This window comes from Chelon labrosus, assembly GCF_963514085.1.
Source record: "Chelon labrosus genome assembly, chromosome: 12".
Taxonomy (NCBI): Eukaryota; Metazoa; Chordata; class Actinopteri; order Mugiliformes; family Mugilidae; genus Chelon; species Chelon labrosus.
The window spans coordinates 23559727-23583315 of record NC_140345.1 but is presented as its reverse complement, the minus strand read 5'-3'; the positions used below and the strand labels follow the sequence as shown (position 1 = coordinate 23583315).

The following is a 23589-nucleotide window of genomic DNA, read 5'->3' as shown; positions in this document are numbered from 1 at the left end:
TACTGAATACAACAGATTCAATACTTGCTCGCAAAGCCATTCATCAACGCTGAACCGTCTTTCATTCTTGCTTTGGAAGCTAACGCTCAGTTTTATGTGCTGTTGTTCTGTCAAGAGGTAGCCGCAACCAATAACCTCATTGTCAGAGACACTTTAGAGACTATTACGTGCTTCTTATTAACGTCAATTTAACAGGTCAGCTGCTGTGGAACCAGAGACACTTTGGGTTGCAGAGTAAACTTATGCTGCAGGTCGCTAAATTAAACATTTCACTGAAAGACTAACTCGTTCATTTATCACCTTGTATAGAAGGCGTATATTATATAGAAGCTACTGGAAGAAACATGTGTGTGCAATTATGTGATACCGAGTGGCAGACAAGAGCCAACAGCCACACTTTACCCGGTTCTTCGTTTCGTCGGTTTGTTTTGCACTTTTCAGCGAGACATGAACAACAGTACAACCCTAGGCAGCCGCCACTTACCAGGGAAAGAGTGGCAGGAGACAAATTCAAATGATTTGCTGCGAAAAAGGCAGCCAGCAGCCTTACAGCGGCAGACTCAAAGACGTGCCTTTTGTATCTCGCCATCAAGCTTCTTATGAGAAGTTAATTCAGCGTTTGGAACGAGAAAAGCAGCATTAGATAAAAACGCTGCCCTTCTCTGTGGCGCCAAACGCATTTACATAACACTAAATGATACCCAGTCTTGTTAGGTGAATGAAGGGCGACATCGTTCATAAAAAAAAATGTAAAAAAAAAAGGGACTCATTACAGAATGCCTACTGGGAGATTTTTTTTTTATTTTTTTGCTCCTGATTTCAAAATGTTTCTCTTGTCCTGAGGGCACGGTGACGTCTTCTGCTAATTAGCATTTCTGTAGCATCAGCAGTAGCAGTTTGAGAGGGTCTGCAAGTTTCTGGGAGTTTCCTGATGCCAGCTGGGATCTCATACATTCTCCAGTCAGATTACAGGAACATATCAAACTTTCACGTTTGTATGAATTGTATGAATTCTGATCTGAAACTAATGTGTTCAAAGAAAGATTCAAAGCAAGTAATAAACACTATTTAAGTAGTAACAAGTCGGGGGTATTTTACCGGTTCAGTTTGGCCATGAAAACTGCAGCACAGCTGGAGACAGGGCTGCATTAGAAGGAACACATTATAATAAGTATGGTAATGGATGGCAATCATGCATGAGCAGCTAAATCATCTCTTCTCTTTAAATGCAGAAAACGTTTTCTGTCAATTTCCCTTTGGGCAAAGAAATGGCTCTGGAGGAAATACAGCGAGGTCCTGAGCTGTTCAACGTCTTATATTGGTCACACAAAGAATATAAAGACAGACACGGTGGCGATCTACGGGCACCTCACATTTATTTGTGTCTCATTCAGGAACATTCATGCATAAATTTCTGTCAGTCTGGTCAAAATTAGCCACAAAAAGATAGAAAGTTACTAAGGAAGGGATGATACATGAACATTTTTGCAACAAGTACCTTAAAAATACCTGGAAATATCAGAAACAGCTCTCCTCCGTAGACTGTAAATAACGATGAACAACACAACAGCTCCTGATGTGAAGTCTAGGGTTTAATCCCGGGAAACGGGATTCCCGGGAAATCTGATCAAGACCATTTCCCGATTCCCGGGAAAGGTTATGACGGGAAACGGGAAATATATATTTATTTTTTGTTACACGTGCGCTTCTATTGTTGTCTTACGTTAACGTTGAATTCAGTGCAGCAGTAGGCTATAGCCTAGAAATCCACGCACCCTAGGGGCAGCAAATGTCATTTGCAGCAGTAGGCTACCAACCTCCTAATGATGTCTGCAGCCAGCTTTGTTAGGCCGTAAGGTGAACCCTGTTATCGTTTCATCCCGCTCCACAGTCTGGCATCTACACAATCTTTAGTTCATAAAACATAACGAGTCATGCTAAGCTACCCAAAAAAAGTTTGTCGCAAAAATTCCAGTCGATTGCCGATGCGTTTATGTTTTATGCAGAACTAGTTTCTTCAGAGCGTAATAAGATCTTGGTCGCGGGTGGTGGCACGGTTGGTCACGTGATCGTTCTGCACCAATACAGTAGCTGCTTTTTGGCAGATAGGCTGTCACGCACGCAGCTCACTTGATCACGCAGCAGAATTGATCATTGCAAACTTTGTTGATATGGACATAAACTGTGTTTCTTGCCCTAATAATGTTACAAATAATATAAAACATGCTGGGAACGCATATTTGAATGATATCGATACATTACTTGGGCAAAAACAACAACAACAAAAAACTGCTGTTTCCCGGGATTCCCGGGAAATGGGTCGTCTTTTCCCGGGATCTGATTCATCTAATTTTCGGGAAAAATATTAAACCCTAGTGAAGTCAAAGCAAGTAGAGCTCCCCCTGGTGGCTGGCTGCAGTATAGGTCATAAGCGCCACCCACTCCATGTTAGCAGGTGGGACTTGGGTAGGGTTGCAAAATTCCGGGAATTTTCAAAGTTGGAAATCACATGCACAGGTGATTTCTTGAAGCCTGGAGGCCACACTTTTGAGCTCAAAGCACAAGACTATTGAAGCCACACATTTGAGCCCGCGGACTATATAAAGTCAAGTAAGTTTTGATAATATCATGGGGTAAATATATTTGATCTATAACGTTATTAATGTTTAACTTGCAAATATTAAATACAAATGTATTAATACAGTAGCTAACTATCTGGTAAGCTAGGTGCTAAATGAAAGCTATTTTTGAAATGTCATGTTTTTGTATTATTTTGCATGGATGTCTGCTTATGACAAAAAATATTTACATTTATGTTTGGATATGATACAGTTTGTTTAAATTACCCCCAATTTCCAGTTAATTCCCATAAATTCCCAATAATTCCCATAATTCCCATAATTCCCATGGAAAGTTTCTAATTTGGAATATTTCCAAAATTCCCCAGTTTAACTTCCCATGGAAAGTTTCTGGAAATTTACCGGAAATTTACCGGAAATTTTCCACCCCTTTGCAACCCTAGACTTGGGTCAAACTAAAACACTAAATATATCAAATAATTTTTTTTCAAGGATGGTTTCTGTCATTTTAGGAAGTTAATATAATTCTGATGCATGTTCAAGTGTCCATTTTTTTGATAAGTTTCATTTTAGTTAGTTATTTGACGCTATAGGAACAGGATGTGACCTCATGATGAATATTAATTAAGCGAAAACACGAGTGAGTCTGGAGGAAGTGTGGGCGCGTCATCGATAACGTGGCTCCACTTCTGGACCGTATTGCGCGGACTCTGACACCAAACTCGCAAGATGCCGTTCCCCGTAAAAAAGTAGCGTCTGTTTGACCAATGCAAGGAAGCGGGAACGCATCATCCATATTTATATACAGTCTATACACTCCTCTCTCAGTGCGGCCACAGCTGAGTTCACATGACGTGGTCAAAATACCGTCTACAGTAATTTTATAAAAGAAGGTAGCGAGATTTACATTGCAACGAAAGCACCAAGAGGTTTACACACGTAATACGGATGTATAACAAGACACTGAGGAGTATTATTAGTCTGTGACAGCGACATCCTGTGCGGGACACATCCAGTGAGGGATCTTTGCTGCCATCTAATAAAGATAAAATACCCCTGAAAGTAAATCCATTTATATCTTATCTCACATGTCTATCTAATCTGGCATACATTTCCTATGCACACTGTCACCTAACCTTGGCCACTGCTCTCCATCACCGAGCAAAGGAGATAATATAAATGTGAACACTTCAGCCGTGCACAATGGTGCCGCACAGCTTAGTCTTTCAGCAGCTAGTAATATGGTCAAATCTTCCCATTGGCACTCTGCACAACGAGAATAAAAGCCTGTAAATAGATCAGTTCGCTAACATATCGGACGAATGACACGGCTTGAGGATGCAAATCTACAAAGAGAAGCGTGACATCTATCTACAGCATCTATATGTTGTCGTTTCACCATGAAAAGACACAATCGGCCTAAATACTTAAAAGATTTTACACATTAGACTGCACGCCACAGTGACTTCTACCTAACCTGTGATTGTGCTCTAACGTGCAGTATAAAAGGACATTGCTATTGTGTAGTAGTGTTATTAGTGGTTACTCAAGGGAGAGTTTCAGTGTTGGTATAATAATACGGTTGTCATCAAGGCCATTGAGGCACGCGACCTCGCAATAAACCACAAACTGGCCTTTTTTTTATTTTTTATTTTTAACACAAACAACATGTAACGTGTTAATTAGCGAACTGTGCAGGGGTTGGAAGGTGGATTTACTTTGGACAGTCTGAACAAGAAAGGAAATAAGATTATTTACCCAAAAATAAGTCAGTTTTTGACGAGGGCTTTATGCCACAAGGTATTAGGATAATGGAACTGGGGTGATCTACTACTTTTGGTGATTTAGTCACAGCTCACTACTTTTTATATCGGAATATCGCATTTCAAAATTAGACTAATTAGTCGCTGAGTCAAATGATTTTACTCGGTGTAACTGATTGAATGATTCAAGGCAGCCTGTTTAATTCCCCTTTACAATGATCAAAATATATTTTTTTCCATCTAGTCCACGTGTCCACTATGTAATTCAGCTTCTATCTAAGGCAGAATGTCTTCAGCCTCCCCAGCCCCTGATCCAAATTTAATCATCTCCAGTCCCGCTTTGGGACCCGAGCTCATTAAAATGTACCGGTAAACTCGTCATGTCACCGGAATCAGGTCGTCTCTCAGCTCCCAGTTGAGGGCATCTCCAATTTAGAGTGAAGCCAGAATGCCCCCCCCCCCCCCCCCCCATCCCCACGGCACCCACCCACTTTGTCTCTGCGGTATCCTGCTAAATTCCCTTCGAGTTCAGCCGGAGTTCACGCTACCTTGTGATGTTTTTTAAGTTGTAGCCTATGGCCTGCGCGGCCCAGTCACAGTCTGCATCAATAATGCAGGGACCACAGCCTGCTGACATCTCAGCCTTTAGCGAGAGGTCTCCTCGAAGACACGGCGCTCGAACAAAGGCCGGCCGAAGACGTCTCAGAGTAGCGCCACTAAAACCAGTGAGCGCACAATCCCTTTCACGCACACAACCGTGCACGAGTACGGGTGAAGACGGGATTACGCAGCGACCCGCTCTCAAATAAGTACACAGATAAATGGATAAGTGTGCAGCGCGTACATGCACATGCGGACATAATTTATTGAATTACCACACCGAGCAGGAAGGTGCTTTCACCTCACATACAGAGTGAACGCACAGCAACTCATCACAAAGATGCAGGAAAACATCTCCAGCTGTCAGATGAAAAACATCTCAAACTATTCCTGAATTGAGGACAATGCTGGTTTATTTTCCCCGCCGACTAAGTTCTTATGAAACCGTGTTTTTTTAACATTTTCAATGAGATTCATTGTCTGCAGAGCTGCGAAATGCTATGCATAAAGGAGCATGTAAATCTTTAATTTTAGTAAAATGGAGAAAAAAAAGAAGAAGAACTCAGAAGTGGAGGTTTTCAGGGTAACTGCATCTGTGTTTGCATCTCATTCTCCGGTCTTTTCTCCCATGCAGGGACTTTACTGAATTATTAAATCGCTACTTAGGCTTCGCGGTTAAATGAAGCTATGCAAACAAGGACGAACTGTATTAAAAAGCACTCCGGCAGCAAGCAAATGCACTGTTTGACAAAACTGTTTAAATGTCTTCTGTGAGACGCACTTAAAGAGTAAAACAATATCAAATCGCTGTCTCCAGCACTTTCCGGGCTGTTCTGAGGGACTTCTTAACTACTTAATCAACGCCTTAATACCGCAGTTTCTGGACCGCTCCTAATCAGTGTGGGAACTGCGGAGCCATTAGCCAAATGCTGGGGAGTTTCTCCTCCATAAAGCTTGAGGGGTTGAGAGATACGACAACCGGGGTCCCAAAGACGCGAAAGGCAAGATGAACGAGGAGACGGGAATGGCTCCTGGTGGAGACGAATGTGTGTTTACTCATGATAACCATCGTAATAATGGCAAAGGCAGCAGCGACAGCAGCCTTCCGCCATGGATTATTCAGCCCTCCTCTCTACCAAATATTAACCAAACGTGCCACCTCCTTTCTGTGTAATTTCCAAAGTGCCAGATGAAACGTAGAATTTGCCCAGCTTTTGTCAAAATCCAATTTATTTGCTATGTGCGATACCGCAAGCCAGAATAAACAGCGCAGCTCCACGCGCAGTTCAGTTCTATCTATCACCGGGAAGATAAAACATATAGCTGAGATGACTTAGCCTCACCAGATCGTATCAAAAATATGACCTGCAGTAAGAAAGATATCACACGGGACAGAGAAACAAATAGTCGCCAGAGGCCTGTAGGAGAGCACAGGGCCAGAGCCAGATATTTAGAAATACTGAGGTCGTGAGAAAAGACATCAACAAATCTCAAATCACTTCTGGGTGCTAAAAAAAGAAAAATCCAATGTCTTTTACTTTACAGTTACAAAAAGCCTCCAGTGCATTCAGCGTTATCTCCGGTTATATGAATGAAATGATGCTTCTGTACACTGCTCAACACAGCACGTCAGTGTATGGCATCCCCACATTCATGAGTCTAAAACTTACCTTATTTGATGCCACACATAATGCATGCATACATTGATCAGCCACAACATTATGGCCACTGACAGGAGAATTAAATGACATTGACCATCTTGTGTCAATTCAGCGTTCTGCTGGGAAACTTTAGGACCAGGCATTCATTCATGTGGATGTTACTCAGACATGTAGCACCCACCTAGACCAGACCAGGCACCCCCACCCCATAGCAATGACACTCCTTGATGGCAGCAGCCATCCCCAGCAGGATGCAGCCTGACACAGGCACACAACTCTAAAAAACATGAAGAACGGCACAAGGTGTTGACCTGGCCTCCAAATTCACTAGATCCCAAACTGATCAAGTATCTGTGGGATGATCCACAGAGGCCCCTCCCCTCAACCCAAAGGACCCAAAGGCCCCCCACTAACAACAATCTGTTGCCAGACACCCCCAGTGTTGCCAACTTGGCGACTTTCTCGCTAAATCCAGCGACTTTCCAAATCCTGTTGCCGACTTTTTTTTGTCAAAAGCGACTAGCGACAAATCTAGCGACTTCCTCCTAAGTGGAGCACGAGGTTAGAAACTAAACCAAACTTAAGAAAGCTAAGTAACTCTGCCAGAGTGTCTCTTTTGGGTCACTTTGCTGGTCCCAAGCCCAGATAAAGGAGGAGGGTTAACAATGCAGGACAAATTTCTAAATTATGTAATGTGTGTCCAGGCAAAGCATTACTCATGAAGTTATTTCGAGAGGTGATGGCCTATTTCAACGGTAAAATAAAAAAAATAAAAAAAACAAGAATCAAAAAAACAAGAATGTTCATTTGAAGTTCTAAACATTCATTAATTAAGTCATCTTCTGTAACCGCTTGTTCCTGTTAAGGGCCGCGGGGTCTGCTGGAGCCTATTCCAGCTGTCATCGGGCGAGAGGCGGGGTACACCCTGGACAGGTCTCCAGTCTATCACAGGGCTAACACGGAGAGACAGACAACCATTCACACTCACACCTACAGCCAATTTAGAATCACCAATTAACCTAACCAGCATGTCTTTGGATGGTGGAAGGAAGCTGGAGTACCTGGAGAGAACCCACGCAGAAAGGCCCAGTCGGCCCGTGGATTCGAACCCGGGACCTTCTCGCTGTGAGGCATCAGCGCCACTTTGCCGCCCAGTTCTAAACATATTTAGGGTTTTTTGACTCGCTATTTGTCTCTCCCACAATGCTATTCTTCTCTCCTACAGCGTCCATTGCAATTACATCCAAATGGCCAATTATGCTAATTAGCCAATGGCATCATTTAGCAACTTTTAGGACAGCCAATAGCTACTTTCCTTGCTGAGGAGTTGGCAACACTGGACACCACAGGACACCCTCAGAAGGGCCATGTCCATTCTCAGATGAGCCACAACTGTTTTGGAGGCACAAGGGAGACCTGCACAATATTAGGTGGTCATAATGTTATGCCTGATTAGTGTATGTGACAATAACCGCATCAAACTCCCATAAATAATTGACGCTGTGAAAATAACTGAATTATTCATCTGATTATGAAAATAGTTGGAGATTAATTTAACTAAAAGTTTCAGCTTTAGTTTTATTATTAAACCCAAAGCTCTGGCTCCACATCATAAAGCTCCAAACTGTATTATTTCTAAGAAGAAGAAAACAACTCCAAATGTGCCTGAATCCAGCAAACTGTTTACACAACCTATTAAAACTACAATAAAGGTGAACAGGATTGTGTGAGGTTGCAGTCCTGGGAAAAAAAAGAAAAAAAAGAAATCTGAACAGAAATATCTCTGAAAGGCTGTTCTGTGTTCAGTTAATGACTGAGATTAACTTTCACACGCACCTCAGCGCCGGGATTTCTGCAGGGTAGCGAGAAGAATATGCCGTTTTTTGGCAAATAAGTTCTTTGATCAAGTTATCGTGGCACGCCAACCGGGGTTAAAAATAAAACCACGGCTTTTCTCAGAGGGGTTCACGCAGCACTTTGATCTTCCATTTGACTAGCACAACATTTTTGGATGTATTCAGTCAGAACGCAGCGAGACGATTGGTTCTGGCCCAAAAAAAAAGAAACCTTAAATAAAAAAAATAAAAAATAAATAAAATACTGGAATTGGATGTTAAAAATGTTTTCTTTTCTTCGGCGAGAACGTGAAAATCTCGCTTGTAGTGCTTTTCAAAGGATGTGCTGCCTCTCAGACATGGATTTTTATTTATTTTTTTTATTTTTTTTAAAGGGTTGCCAAATTACTTTAGAGAAATTGTGGTATCAAGCTGTTTTTCAAAAAAACAAAAGTTGTTGCGGAGAAAAAACATAAAATAAACCGTGCTCGTAGCATAAATATAATAGACTTTTCTTGATTAATTATACAGCAGCGTGATAAATCAATTTAAGATGATGACTTTAAAAAAAAAAAAACTCAGTAATGGGGGGAAAAAAGTTTGATTTGTGGGTATTTTTGTTTGTTTGGCGCGCACCAGGACGCCGCTGCGGTTCAGTCCGTTTTGCTTCAACATCCAGCCACATGCTTTTTACATTATTTTCACTTTGTAAAGTCACACACACACACACACACAACAGACAGTGGATTTGTACATATAAAGACACACAGTCCAATGAGCACAATGCAGACAAAGACACACACACACTCTCTCTCTCTCTGGTGCAGGCTGGCACTCGTCGTTGCCTGTCTCGCGCCTTCGCTCCACCAACACAATACTGTCACATTTTGGCGTGTCACATGGACTCGGAAACAGACAAGGCTGCATTATCAACAACTGGCTGGGGCTCAGACTCAAGTGTGTGTGTGCGTGTGCGTGTGTGTGTGCGTGAATGAGAAATAAGGAGCGTGAGAGTTCAGGTTAAGGCTGAGCCGTCAGCGGCAGACAAGCCCTGTCAAGTCTCCCTCCTCCGTCTAACGCACACTCAGCCTCTCGCCTCAGGAGGTGAGAAGCCGCTAATTGGCAAAGGGCGAAGACACACACACACATGCACGCCTGTGCGCGCGGTGCACACACATGGACTGACGGTCAGTTGCAGCCGCGCACACACATACATACACACTGGCTAGTAAGAACAAAGAGACAGACAGAAACACAAACAGACAGATGGACACAGAAGTCTGGCTCTGAGAGGCAGTCGTACAGTGTGTCTGCTTCGCACAGCTCCACCTGGTAGCTAATAATACACACTGTCTGCTGCCCGCTGACTGTCTCCTCAACTTTCCCACTTTGTTATTATTTCATATTTACCAGAGTCTGCCTTTGCGTTCCAGCTGATGGCCTTAAAAAATGGGTAAGCTCGCCCTCTGTGTGTTTTTTGGTTGAAATTAAAACTCTCGCCCAATTTTGAAATCGAGCTGCGTCGCTCGCTTACAGAGAAACTGCATGGATGGTCTTCTCTCCATCTCACACTTCCACAAAATATGAAAATAACTGCAAGGCGGACATTATTTGGATTACGGTGCCGGATCAGAAAGCACTGAATGCAGCACCTCATGGGATCTTACAGGCTTGCGGATCAACAACTTGCGGTAAATCTACTGATCAACACGTCGGTCTGGTAGGTGGCCAGGAAGCACCTGCAAGCTGGGCTGCCAACTGCTGATGAAATCAAAAGAAGAAGAAGATGAAGAAGAAGAAGAAGAACTTGCTGTAGCTCTGCAATACTTGGGAAAATGAGGAGCAACATCATGTTGATCCACACTCCCATCCACTAGGTGGCAGTAATGCTAAACCTGGAAGCTGATTTGCCAATAGCCAAAGTTAGTTAAAAAAATAACACTAAAAACTAAAAGCAGAAGTTGAGGATACTCTGTCAACAATGGGTGTCTGTTCTTCATTCAGGGCTGGACATGAGATTTTAAATGTCACTTTTAATCTCCGTCTCAGTCTCCAGTTAAAACAGTATAAAGACTGACGCCGGAACTGCTCCTCAAAAGCGAAGCCAAAGCAAGTAGAGCTCCCTCTGGTGACTGGCTGCAGTATAGGTCATATAAGCCCCACCCCCTCCATGTTAGTGGGCGGGACTTGGGCTGAACTAAAACACTAAAATACACGACAAATACATTTTTTCAGAAACCGTCATTTTAAGTAGTTAATATAATGTTGATGGATGTTCAAGTGTCAGTTTTTTTGGATAAGCTATAGAAACAGGATGTGACATAATGGCGACTACCAGTTGCCATGCCAACCGCTATGTAAAGTGGTCCCGTGGAGTTAAAGCTGAAAAGAAAAGAAAAAAAAAACTCACAAGATGGCGCTGTCCGCATCCGTAGCATCAGTTTGGCCAACGTAACAACAACAACGTTACAACTGGCTAAAAGTCTCAGCTAACATGAGTTCGGCTCTGACTAAAGAAGTTTTAAAAAACCCTATCGCACACTTAAGGAGAAACTTTAAAGATATTATTCTCCCCAATATCCAGCTTGCACACACTGCAGGATATTATTTGACAAACCGGGTAGCATTGATCGCACCACCTCATGTAATCTTCCAGGAAGGCTGATGCAAACACGAGGAAGACTGCGGAGCAACAACTTGCTGTAAATCTCAACACTGCAGTCCAGTGGGTGGTGAAGCCAACCCAAAGAAGAAGAACCGCAACAACTCAATTTAAAGTTGGAATGCTTTGCAGCGCTGACACCCCATGTGTCTTTGTGTTTTGGGGAGACACAGGGTGCCAGACGCCATGCCATGAGATCAGCCTGAAAGAAACAACGCGTGATTTGTACAAGCACACATTATCACTAGAACTATTTAATAGACAATACTATTACATGTGTTATTTCCAACATACGTGTCGACTGCACTGATTTAACTTTAAATGACAACCTCCACCTAGAGATGAAGAGTACGTGATCAACTTGGTCACAGGTTCCATTTCAGGCCATTTCAGCTGGTTTCTTAGCACTTTACTGACATCAACTGACAATCAGTGCTATAGCGTGCAAAATACTGCAGGTTTATGATAAAACACAGACCCACACTGTCAGAAGATACTATTTCTTTGACTTTTACTAATTGTAAAAACAGATTAGAAGACTGTTTTGAGTTGTGTTTGTTAAATGAATGCATTAAAGGCACCGGACAAGCATTTTCTTGAGGACGACACAGTGGCGAGGTGGTCAGCACTGGTGCCTCACAGCAAGAAGGTTCTGGGTTTGAATCCGGTCCTTTCTGTGCGGAGTTTGCATGCTCTCCCTGTGTCTGCATGGGTTCTCTCCAGGTTCTCCGGCTTCCTCCCACCGTCCAAAGACGTGCTCGTTAGGTTAATTGGCGATTTTAAACTGGCCGTAGGCGTGAGTGTGAATGGCTGTCTCTCTCTCTGTGTTAGCCCTGAGATAGACTGGAGACCTGTCCAGGGTGTACACCGCCCCTCACCCAATGACAGCTGGGATAGGCTCCAGCCCTCCTCGTAACCCTCCTGAGGACAAGTGGTTACAGAAAATTAATGAATGAATTTCGTTGCTGAGTTCCTTAATATCGTCAAGTAAAAGTAAACCATTAATTTATTGATCCTTTTTTTTTTTTTTTTTCATCTCTGAGGACAACGTGCTTTTAAATGAATCACACTGGAGAATGATAAACTCATCAGAAATGCAAGCAGCTGATGGAAACTGTTGTCAACAAACTAGCTGTAACGATTTCACTCGCAATTATCTCTTCTTGAAAGGGAGGGGTCTGATGGTGCACAATTACAGTATGTTAATAAAACTGACTTCAGAACAGTAAACTAATTAGAAATCTTTAAGATCTACACAGAGTTTAATGTAGCACCGTATAAAGCTGAGGAAGCCTTAAAAATCTTTACATGGTGTACAAGTGTAAAGGAAGCCAAGTGGACTAATGCATAGCCCTTTTAAATACAGCCACAAATAACTAGTATAATAAAAAATATAGAATAAATTCAGTATATGGACACTGGTGAAATCATGTGTGAAAAGAGCATGCATGAGATTTTAAAGAATCTTCTTATGTTAGAGGTCGGAATATCATGACCCACATTCATCCTTTAACTTGAACCTAACTCGGTGCTGCAGCAGTGAGTAAAGCTACAACAGCAGCCGCTCCACCTTCTTACACTGCTGCACTCTGCTGCCACAGCACGGACTCTGACACCGCACCCGATCTCCACAAACGCACCGGTCTGGGCGTGCGTCACCACTCTGTGAAGCACGCACGTGACCAAAAGAGTGTGTGGTGAAGGCGCAAGCGCAACAACGCTGGAAGTTAAGAGCGTGTGTGTGCGTGTGTGTGTGTGTGTGCATTAGGGAGTCTGGTGTCACAGACAGGTCAACAGACAGGTCAACAGAAGGCAGAGACAGGGAGATACCTGACTCAGAGCTGCAGCACTTGAGGGAACTGCATCCTCAAGGGAAAGCAGAAACCCAGAGCTAACATGCATTTGAATTCTCTCTATGATATGCACATAGAAGAAGAGGGGATGAGGGGGGTCAGCCTCCTGCACTTCTTGCAGCAGCTCACAGGAGAACAGAGCTCAGTAATCGAATTAATGTAAACCCGATCAGAAGGCTGGAGTACAGCCAGGCGGCACAGAGAGGACTCCGCTGCTGCACAGCATCACTTATAGATCGATGTTTTGGAGATTGCATCGGTCTGAAACTTTCTGGTTTGCAAGCATTTTTCTAAAAAATGTCTAAAGACGGCAGAAAGCGTTAGGAATTTCTGCAACAGAATGAGAGCTAAGATGTTACTCTTCCTCACATTTCTCTGTGTGTTCTTGTTCCTTGTACTTTCTTTTTTTTTTTTTTTACTGTAAAGCGCCTTGCAACTTTCGAGAGGCTGCAGAGAAAGAAAGTTTCATCACTTACTTTCAACACCATCTGATCTCCTCCTACACCTACAGGTTCGAAGAGGCAGCTTAATTCAGAAAGCACACAACCTTTTATAGATTCCCATGCATGCCGATTCTAGTGGATGCCGAATTTAAAGCATCTGTCTGTACTTTTGACAAAACCGTGCACAAAGTCACTTTTAGATGGATGTAGGACATATGGAGTGATGTGAATCATTAGTTTGACTCCATCTTCTTAATCTTAGAGGCGATAAGAAAGGGAGGACAGCGTGCATCCTGGGAGGACGTGGTGGAGGCAACGGGAATCCCAACATGAGTATGAACAGAGAAGACAACAGAAAACTCTTCCTCATATTTCTCTGCATGTGGCAGCTCCCTGAAATTCTTCTTGTTCTTGTATTTTTAGTTATTATCTGAAGCACCTTGCAACTTTCCAAAAGGCTCCACAGAAAGAAAGTTTCATCACTTGCTTTCAATACCATCTGATCTCCTCTTATAGGTTTGACGAGGCAACTTAATTCAGAAACCACACAACCGTGCTTCAATGCATGCTGATGCTACTGCTGGATGTTAAATTTCCCTGGGGATCAGTGTCTATACTTTTGACACAACCATGCAAAAAAACCTCACTTTTAGATCAATGCAAGACATACGAGTGTTTGACTCCATCTTTTTAATCTTAGAGACAACCAGAAAAGGAGGAGACTATGCATCCTGGGTTTGGAGGAGGTGGAGGTAATGGGATTCCCAACATGAATATCACAACAGAAAACTCTTCCACATATTTCTCTGCATGTGGCAGCTCCCTGAAATTCTTTTTGTTTGTTTTTTTGCTTGTTCCTGTATTTTTAGTTGCTCTCTGATGCACCTTGCAACTTTCCAAAAGGCGGCACACAGAAAAAAAGTTTCATCACTTACTTTCAATACCATCTGATCTCCTCTTACAGGTTTGATGAGGCAACCTAATTCAGAAACCACACAACCTTTTATATATTGGTATGCATGCGGATGCTAATGGGTGCTAAATGTCCCCCGGGGATCAGTAGAGCATCTATCTATACTTTTGACACGACCATGCAAAACAAAATCACTTTCAGATTAGATCAATGCAAGACACATGAGTGTTTAACTCCCATCTTTTTAACTCTGCAGACGACCAGACAGGGAGGAGACCGTGCATCCTGGGTTTGGAGGAGGTGGAGGTAACGGGATTCCCGACATGAATATCGACAGACAAGACAACAGAAAACTCTTCCTCGTATTTCTCTGCGTGTGGCAGCTCCCTGAAATTCTTGTTATTTGGGTTGTTGTTTTTTTCTTGTTCCTGTATTTTTAGTCATTTTCTGAAGCACCTTGCAACTTTCCAAAGGGCGGCACAGAAAGAAAGTTTCATCACTTACTTTCAATACCGTCTGATCTCCTCTTACAGGTTTGATGAGGCAACTTAATTCAGAATCTACACAACTATTTATATTTTAGTATGCATGCTGATGCTGGGGATCAGTAGAGCATCTGTCTCTAATTTTGACACGACCATGCAAAACAAAATCACTTTTAGATCAATGCAAGACACATGAGTGTTTAACTCCCATCTTTTTAACTCTGCAGACGACCAGACGGGGAGGAGACCGTGCATCCTGGGTTTGGAGGAGGTGGAGGTAACGGGATTCCCGACGTGAACATCACTTTTAAACCGGCCGTGGTGAGAGGATGTTGCAGGGATGGGGATGGTGTTCCTCTGTCCCACTGTGGTCCTCACCCCACCCTGCAGCGTTTAAACACGCAGCTCTGTTGCAGCTCATCCCACATGCAGCTGCTCTGTGACACCCCGCTCATTTGCATATATACATTAAAGGAAAATAAAGTTGGGTGGAAATATGAGTGATTGCATAGGGTATTTATTTATTTATTTATTTATTTATTTTTTAATCTAGCGCCCCAGCTAGCGTCTCCATCAAATCATAGTCAAGAGCTAGCGACACAGACAACAACATGCCTCTCTCTGCGTCTACTCAGGGTGATAAATGTTGGAGCAGACGCGGAGGTCACGGTCAGAGGGAGGGAGAGGCAGCGTTATTGCCCCGCGCAGGGACAGAGACATAGCGGACTGGTGCTGCTGCTGTGGCCCCCGCGGATGGACCGGTGCCAGGGCTAGCCTGCCTGTCTGCCTGCCTGCCTGCCTGCCCGCCTGCCTGCTTGCTGCTAACTTAGCTCACTTAGCTTAGCCCCGCTGTCTGGCGCAGCTTGGAAAGCGGCTTCAACTCCAAACAGCAACTTCCACGGTCTGGGCCAAAGTCAGACCCCCCCCTCCTCCTCCTCCCACACACACACCGGACACCCCGACTAGCGCGTAGCCGCTCCAGCTAGCACAGCCAGAACATTCCTCCCGGCGCCCACGACCCCAGCAGCAGTATGCATTTAAATAATAACACACCGGTGTATGGGAATAACTAAGAGGAGCGTCGCGGGCTTCCTACCTGTAAAGATGCAGTCGTCAACGCACTTGGCCGCCGTGTCTGCTTGTTTAAAGTCTGTGATGTTGTGTTGCTAGACGTCAAGTCCAACTGCACTACAGTGGTTTCCAGGCTGGGAAGCAAAATAAAGCCCAGCTGTCCTACTGTACGGTACATGCTGCTGACAGCCGGCCGCTGAGTGAAGCTTTGGCGACACCTGCAGGACGCATGGCGCACAGCAGCCTGTACCAGCAGCATGATTACAGAGCTTGACTGTTTTCAGAGGTCATACAGGTCAGGATCAGACATGCAGCAGCAGTTCAGTTTCTAGTTTCTTGCTGAAGGACATTTAAAAAAGTCTTTCTTATTTGTTCAAAGCGTCTTTAGCGGAGGAGAGCAGATCAGAAGTATGCGATGAAACTTTCTTGCTGTGCAGCCTTTCAAAAGTTGCAAGGTGAAAATACGGGAACAAGAAATAACAAAAGAAGGGAGCCGCCAAACACAGAGAAAGGACATGAAAATAAAACACAACTAGAGAGGAAAAAATGATAGTGGGCAGAGAAGCAGCTTTAGGAGCAGCCTCCGTGTCCATGGCTGAGGAGCTTTGAGCAAACACCTAACCCCCCGAAATTGCTCCCAGAGAGCTATACCAAGTGGCAGCCCTCCACTCTGAGTGCACACACTTCTGTGCGAACTAATGGACGGCTCAAATGCAGAGAAAGAATTCCCCCATGTATCTTATTATTAATATTATTATTTATTATACAAACAGAAAAGCTGCAATCAGACTAGGCTCAAGCCTGGACTGTGGAAGATCTGTCTATACAATCTTAAATCCAAAAGGACTGAACAAACAGGACCCTCCGGACGTGTCCTGCCGTGCCGGCGTGACCGTTTTCATGCTTTGGCCACGGCTGTCCAGTCAGGCAGTGCAGGACCGATCCTCTCTTCTGCAGCTGTGTGCAGCACGGTACCGCACGTGAATACATAAGTGTTAATAAAACACTCGTCGGATGATCTTCTTTGTTCTTGTCTCTTATTTGCAGGTTTGCAATGTGTTTAATTGTTAGGTTTGGTTACAGCTAAGCCAGATCATTAATTTAGCACGTCACTTATGTTTAAGAAATTCTAGTGGCTTAAGGAGATCCGAAGAAGTCTGACCTACAGGGAGTTACCATGGAAACGCTGACCCGGTCAGGCTGTCAGAAATCTGTTTACAGATCATGCAGGTCACATATTCACATATTGTGCAAACCAAATGATACAGAATTAAGTTTCTGGATAAGGTACTTGACCTTTCCAGATAAAGCATCAGTCAACTTATTCCCTACAAGAGCTTACACAGATGGAAGACAGGAAGTGAATTAATATCTAGCAGTCAGCAGTCAGCAGTCAGCCGAACTCATGCTAGCTGAGACTTTTAGCCAGCTGTCAGATACTCCAACTAGCATACAACTCATAGACCATCAGTTCATAGCAATAAGGTCCCGGGTTCGAATCCAGGCTGACTGGGGCCTTTCTGTGTGGCATGTTCTCCCTGTGTCTGCGTGGGTTCTCTCCGGGGTACTCCTGCTTCCTGCCACCGTCCAAAGACATGCTGGTTAGGCTCATTGGTGATTCTAAATTGGTCGTAGATGTGAGTGTGAATGGTTGTCTGTCTCTCTGTGTTAGCCCTGAGATAGACTGGAGACCTGTCCAGGGTGTACCCCGCCCAATGAAAGCTGGGATAGGCTCCAGCCCCCACGCAACCCTTCACAGGACAAGTGGTTACAGAGGAGAAATGAATGAATGACTTTTATATCCCTCTGCAGCAGTGTGGGTTGAAAAAACATACTCAGAAGCAAAGCTATTTATCACAAAACTTTATTTAAAAATGTGTACAGAGGAAAAAATATATTACATAATACATTTAGATCATGTGCAAATTGTAAATCAAAACGTGTAAGGGTGGTCGCAGACAGAGGCTCGCCTTCATATTAAAACGTGTTGCACAAAATAATGCTCAACGCTAGTGTTTTTCAAAGTGTTGTCACAACGTGTGGCATCTGACAGGTTAACAAACACATCCCTGATGAAGTTCACATACATTTCCCAATGCAATGCCAGCTCCAGAACTGATAGTGGAAGCAGATCCAATACCCCCAATACCCCCCCGCACCCCCAAGCAATTTTGGCCAATTGCCTCGGAGCCAGAAGAAGAAACAGGGAGCTAATTTTCTGTGACTGGAACAGTGATTAACAACGTTTTGCCATGGTAACCATACTGAGCAGGCCTGGCAAGCTGCCGAACAAAAGCCCCACCAGAGGAAACTCTTTTAGCATGTAATAACAATCATTAACCATCCTAATGTTGCTGTGAGCTGCCCTGATCATGACTAAATTAAGTACATCTGGACCGTTTGGAACAAGTCTTGGAAGGTTGCTGGAAGTCAACACATGGTGCTCACAAAGGCCGCTGCGCAGGTGGGTTCTGCATGTTGAGGAGCCATCTCCATAGAAACCACTCCAGTACAAGAAGATTAGGGAAAATCTTATGAAATGTAGACAGAGCTAGAACGTTCATTTAAAAAATTAAGCGACTCCAGGAAAACAGAATCCTTAAATCCTGTGGTCGTTCCACCACAATCAGGAGTCAACAGAAATGACTGGATCAGGTTTTTTTTTTTTTTTGAGACAAAAGGATTCTTTTTCAGACTTCTACCATGTAACACGGCAAAAAAAAAAAAAAGGCAGCACAATGTGGCTTTTCCAAAAAAAGAAAAATCCCTGCAGCCATGTTACCAAACAAAAGACAAAGGCATTCCTGTGTGACCAACTCCAAGTAATCCCCAACGTATCTAAACTGGTGCCGCTATTGTCTGGCAGGAGCCGTGGCAACAACAATCCTGCCTTGTGACATGACTCAGGGATAAAGCAAAATACCAAATCCAGAGTCAAGTGACAAAAATCATTAGTGCTCCGAAATGCCAGACTAATTGTGAGCTGGTCAGACGCAAATCATTCAGCTTCAGGCACAAACAGGCACAGTCATTTTTCACGGGCCAGCTGAGGACACCTGTGCCTCACTCAGAGGCAGATGGGTCTGTGTTGGCTGTAGAGACTCAGTCAGTTCCACTTAATCAGCTACAGACCACATCTCCAAATATGACGACTAGAAAGGATTTAAATCAGTGGTTGCTTTTATTTGATCCATGGCTGTTTTGCTTTCTCTTCTCTGCTGCTCTCATCTGTCCCACGATGAATAGAAGAGAGGCGAGCATCCACCCAAAGCCAGGCAACAGGAGGAGGTGGTGGCGTAGGAGGGTGCATGGTGAATTCAAGGCAATGCCTCACCAGTCAGCTGAATAACAAGACTTCCACTTGTTTCTGACTGGATGAGCAGCAAGCCGGCGTGTCTGCCTGCAGAACTGGGCTTGAACTGGACGGGTAGCTTCAGGTAGTGCTGTGATCTAATGAGTGGGGGAGAAGAGCAGCTGTTAAAAATAGACAATTACACCGTATTCTTTTTAACGGTTACACCATGATTACATAACGCATGCACCAACACAAATACTCTTGATGGAAACGCCAAATATTGTACGAGGCACGACACACACACAAAAAAAAAAAAATCTACCTAAACTCTAGTTCATGTAGAAACAGATTTACAGACCCAACCATAACAAATGGTGCATCATGGGTTTATGATACAGGGTTTCTGCAGGGTTCACCACGATGTTCAGATGTTCAAACAGTATGGTTATATAATGGATATTATAAAGTATGAATACACCAATCAGGCATAACATTAGGTCTCCTTCGTGCCTCTAAAACAGTTGTGACTCCTCAGAGAATGGACATGGGGCTTCTGAGGGTGTCCTGTGGTGTCTGGCAACAGAATGTTGTTAGTCTTTGGGTCCTATGGGTTGAGGGGAGGGGCCTCTGTGGATCATCCCACAGATACTTGATCAGTTTGGGATCTAGTGAATTTAGAGGCCAGGTCAACACCTTGTGCTGTTCTTCATGTTTTTTTGAGTTGTTCCTAAAGTGTTTTTGTGTGTGTGCCTGTGTCAGGCTGCATCCTGCTGGGGATGGCTGCTCTATGGGGTCGTTGCTATGGGGGTGGGGGTGCCTGGTCTGGTCTAGGTGGCTGCTACATGTCTAAGTAACATCCACATGAATGAATGAAAGGTCTAAAAGTTTCCCAGCAGAACACTGAATTGACACAAGACGGTCAATGTTATTTACTTCTCCTATCAGTGGTCATAAGGTTGTGGCTGATCGTCGTGAATATCAGTGATAACCAGCAGGGACAATAAGAGCATAATATTTTATTCATCTCACTTTACTTGTTACAACTGACTGAGTAATAAAGAACTGAATCTTTAGTCAAGCAAACATTTTGTTTTATTTGTTCCTTTCTTGTGACTTGTAACTTTCGGACATCACCTTGACCCCTTTGTTATATATTTTTTTATTAATACGTTTTCTATTATTAAATAGACCAAACAATCAATAATGAAAATAATCATTAGCTGCAGCCCTAATAGCTCCTAATAATATCATTAATTATTCATTCGCCACCTGGGCGTAGATAAGCAGCAGAAAATGAATGGAAGGATTAACCAATTAAAAAGTATAACCCGTTTAATTGAAGGCCCGTGTATAAATTTTACATGAGGTCAGAGGAAAAACTGCACTGGCCATCTTCCAGCAGGTTTTAGCATAGAGGCATTTCATAACTAAAGATTGTGTCACCTGGGACACGTATGAGAAAGATTTAAAGACCTTTATAGACTTTCAATACCTTCTAAGAAACGGTAAAATTAAAGCTTCATACATTTAAAACCTGCAGGTATAAATGCCACATGCTGGGAACATCACAAAGCCATCACAAATCCACAGAACGCAGGGCTCACAACACACCCACTGCAGAGCTGGGGCAGGGTCACTGCAGGTTACGGCAACACTGGACATACAAACATGACAAACATGACGATGTGTAATGTTTGTGGAGGAAGTCAAGTGTTTTTGCTTCGTACCACTCTTACTGTACACAGTTTTCCCTACATAGAACAACACAGCTGGTACCTGTGGCCATCCAGTCCTCCCAAGGCTCTTAGTTAGGCAAACATCACTCCCCAAGACCTCAGGAGTATACCGTATATAGTAACATCATCCACCTCCCAGCGTCTCACGGGACCTCCCACAGCGAGCATTCACAATGGGGAAATGACGTTATATCTTATGTCTCAGTTATATCACTAAACATGTTTTGACCAAACAAGCTACTTACTCTTTAATTTATACTCATGAGAAATCAAAGGGTGCATTTACATGTACCCGAATCTGATCGGGTTTTTGATATGTCCCATTGTTGTGTTTACGCATTTAAATAAATAAATAAATAAATAATCCAGATTTCAGAAACACAGCTAAGTCCTTATCCCAGTTTTGAGAAACCCCGTTATGCTAGCTGGAGTTCTCTGGAACATGGAACATAAACACAGACAACGGCTCAAGTGATCAAATCCAAACAATCTCAACAAATAGCACTATGGCGCCAATTCTCAAAACTAAATAAGTGTCTTGAAGCCACTACAAGAGACGCATCAAATCCACGTAAGTTGCACAGCAGACTTAAGCCGATCAGGCATAACATTATGACCGCCGTTCTAATATTCTGTAGGTCTTCCTTGAGTCTCCAAAACAGTTCATCAGAGAATGGACATGGGTCTTCTGAGTGTGTCCTGTGGTGTCTGGCAACAGAATATTGTTAGTGGGGGGGCCTTTGGGTCCTATGGGTTGAGGGGAGGGGCCTCTGTAGATCATCCCACAGATACTTGATCAGTTTGGGATCTAGTGAAATAGAAGGCCAGGTCAACACCTTGTGCTGTTCATGTTTTTTTAGTTGTTCTTAAACCGTTTTTGGGTTTTTTTTGTGCATCCTGCTGGGGATGGCTGCTGCCATCAAGTAGTGTCATTGCTATGGGGTGGGGGTGTCTGGTCTGGTCTAGGTGGGTGCTACATGTCTAAGTAACATCCACACGAATGAATGCCAGGTCCAAAAGGTTCCCAGCAGAACACTGAATGGTCACAAGATAGTCAATGTTATTTACTTCTCCTGATCGTGGTTTTAATGTTATGCCTGATGGGTGTATTGCCCATTCATTCATTGCTGAATGTAACACCTGGGCAAACAGCACACCGTAATCAGTTACCGAGATACTAATATTTGTCAGGCGCACAGGAATATGATAATCAAATGTTCCTTTGTTCCCAAGAATGACATATCCTGAATGTGGTAAAACAATTATAACAGGGATACTACCATGACACTGCTGTAGAGAAGAGAGCTAGGCAGTCATTGTACACTACAAGTTCATAACATCTCTTATTTCCATGTTGCTCCCAGCTACGATCAGAAGGGCAGAATGCAGAGTTTCTCTTAGGGATAATGATGATTGGACTCACCTCAGGGAATATTTGGAATGCTTGATGTGGAAGGGCTCCCTAGGGTTTACAAATTTCAGCTGCAAGTCAATTAGAGAAGCCACACATCAAATCCATGCAAAGCATAATAACACACGTTAGGGGTTGTTATTACATTGGTTATTCAGTACATATGCGTTGAGTCAGTCATGCAATTTCTTTTATCAATACGGAGTAACAGCACAAACATGTAGGCTGGTATCTGCACTTTAACATCTCAGGTCACGAAAACTCAACTTTGAGATGACAAGGTCTCATTTCCAGAGGCAACTTAAGAATTTATTGTTTTTTTTTTAACAGAGTTCCTTTCTTGCTTTAACTCTGACAGCCTCTCTTTGGTGAAAAAAAGATAGTGCTGCATATGTATATACTGTATTTGAGTTTCTGCTGCAGTAAGCAAGGAAAAAAACAAACACTTCTTCTTATGTCTTATTGAGAATAAAGGTATGCCTCACCTCATGTGTGTCGGACGAGTTGTTGCGGATGTTGACCTTCAGTGTGCTGGACTCACCCACCCGTGTGGAGGAGAAGGTGTACAGATCCTGCGGTGAATACACACCCCTTCGTGCGGTCTCCTCGTGACTGAAGATTACAAATAAGGACCATTATAATAGGAAGATAATAATTCTAAAAACTACCATTCGAAGGTGAGACAACTTGATAAAGACTCCACGCAATTAAGTTGTAAAGCTCTTAAACCAAATCAATTTAAAAGAGTGGCATCTGATTAAGAAGAAGATAGGAATGATAGATTTCGAGTAAAGCTGGGCTCAGGAATCAGGAGTTTCAGTCCGTTGCAAGTCTGAAATAAGGTTGCACACTTAAGGAGACACCTCGCAGATAATCTTATACATAACATCAAACATGCACACACGAATGCATAAATTGTAGTTTATGCACAAAATGATACCACAGCTACAAGACCGTATATATTTTTATCATAATGTCAGATCAGGGAGCTGCTGAATGCATCGTCTCACGTGACCTGACTGGGAAGTGGATGTAAACAGTGCAGAGACTGCTGAAATAAAAGCTGAACGCTGAGCGAGTGAAGATAGGGAACTTAGAAGTGATCAACACAGCGTCTCTGAACTCAAGGTGAGAACTGTCAATGATCCTACAACATTAAACATATTACTTGGGTGGAAGGAGTACTCTGGTGCATCTGCAAGCAGCTTAGGAGGTTTAAAACCAGATAATCTGCGCTGAATTTCTGCACAGAGGAAGGTTTCCTCAGGAGGGGTGAACTGGA

The 23589-nt window shown here is 43.3% G+C and overlaps 2 protein-coding genes across 4 annotated transcripts in view; both read right to left on the bottom strand.

Annotated features, from left to right (window-relative positions):
* Window positions 1-15993, bottom strand: part of LOC311497196 (low-density lipoprotein receptor class A domain-containing protein 4-like) — a 226217-nt gene extending 210224 nt beyond the window's left edge. The window contains exon 1 of the mRNA XM_084557387.1: window positions 15891-15993. The gene's annotated coding sequence lies outside the window, so the exon portion shown is untranslated. The remainder of the gene's footprint in view (window positions 1-15890) is intronic.
* A 1726-nt stretch (window positions 15994-17719) lies between these two features.
* Window positions 17720-23589, bottom strand: part of cep192 (centrosomal protein 192) — a 30480-nt gene continuing 24610 nt past the window's right edge. For all 3 annotated transcript variants that reach the window (XM_084557010.1, XM_084557012.1, XM_084557011.1), the window contains 3 exons: window positions 22793-22919; window positions 22320-22378; window positions 17720-19315 (listed from right to left, as the gene is read on the bottom strand). In XM_084557010.1, coding sequence (XP_084413136.1) covers window positions 19183-19315; window positions 22320-22378; window positions 22793-22919 — 319 coding nt within the window. In that variant the 3' untranslated portion in view covers window positions 17720-19182. The remainder of the gene's footprint in view (window positions 19316-22319; window positions 22379-22792; window positions 22920-23589) is intronic.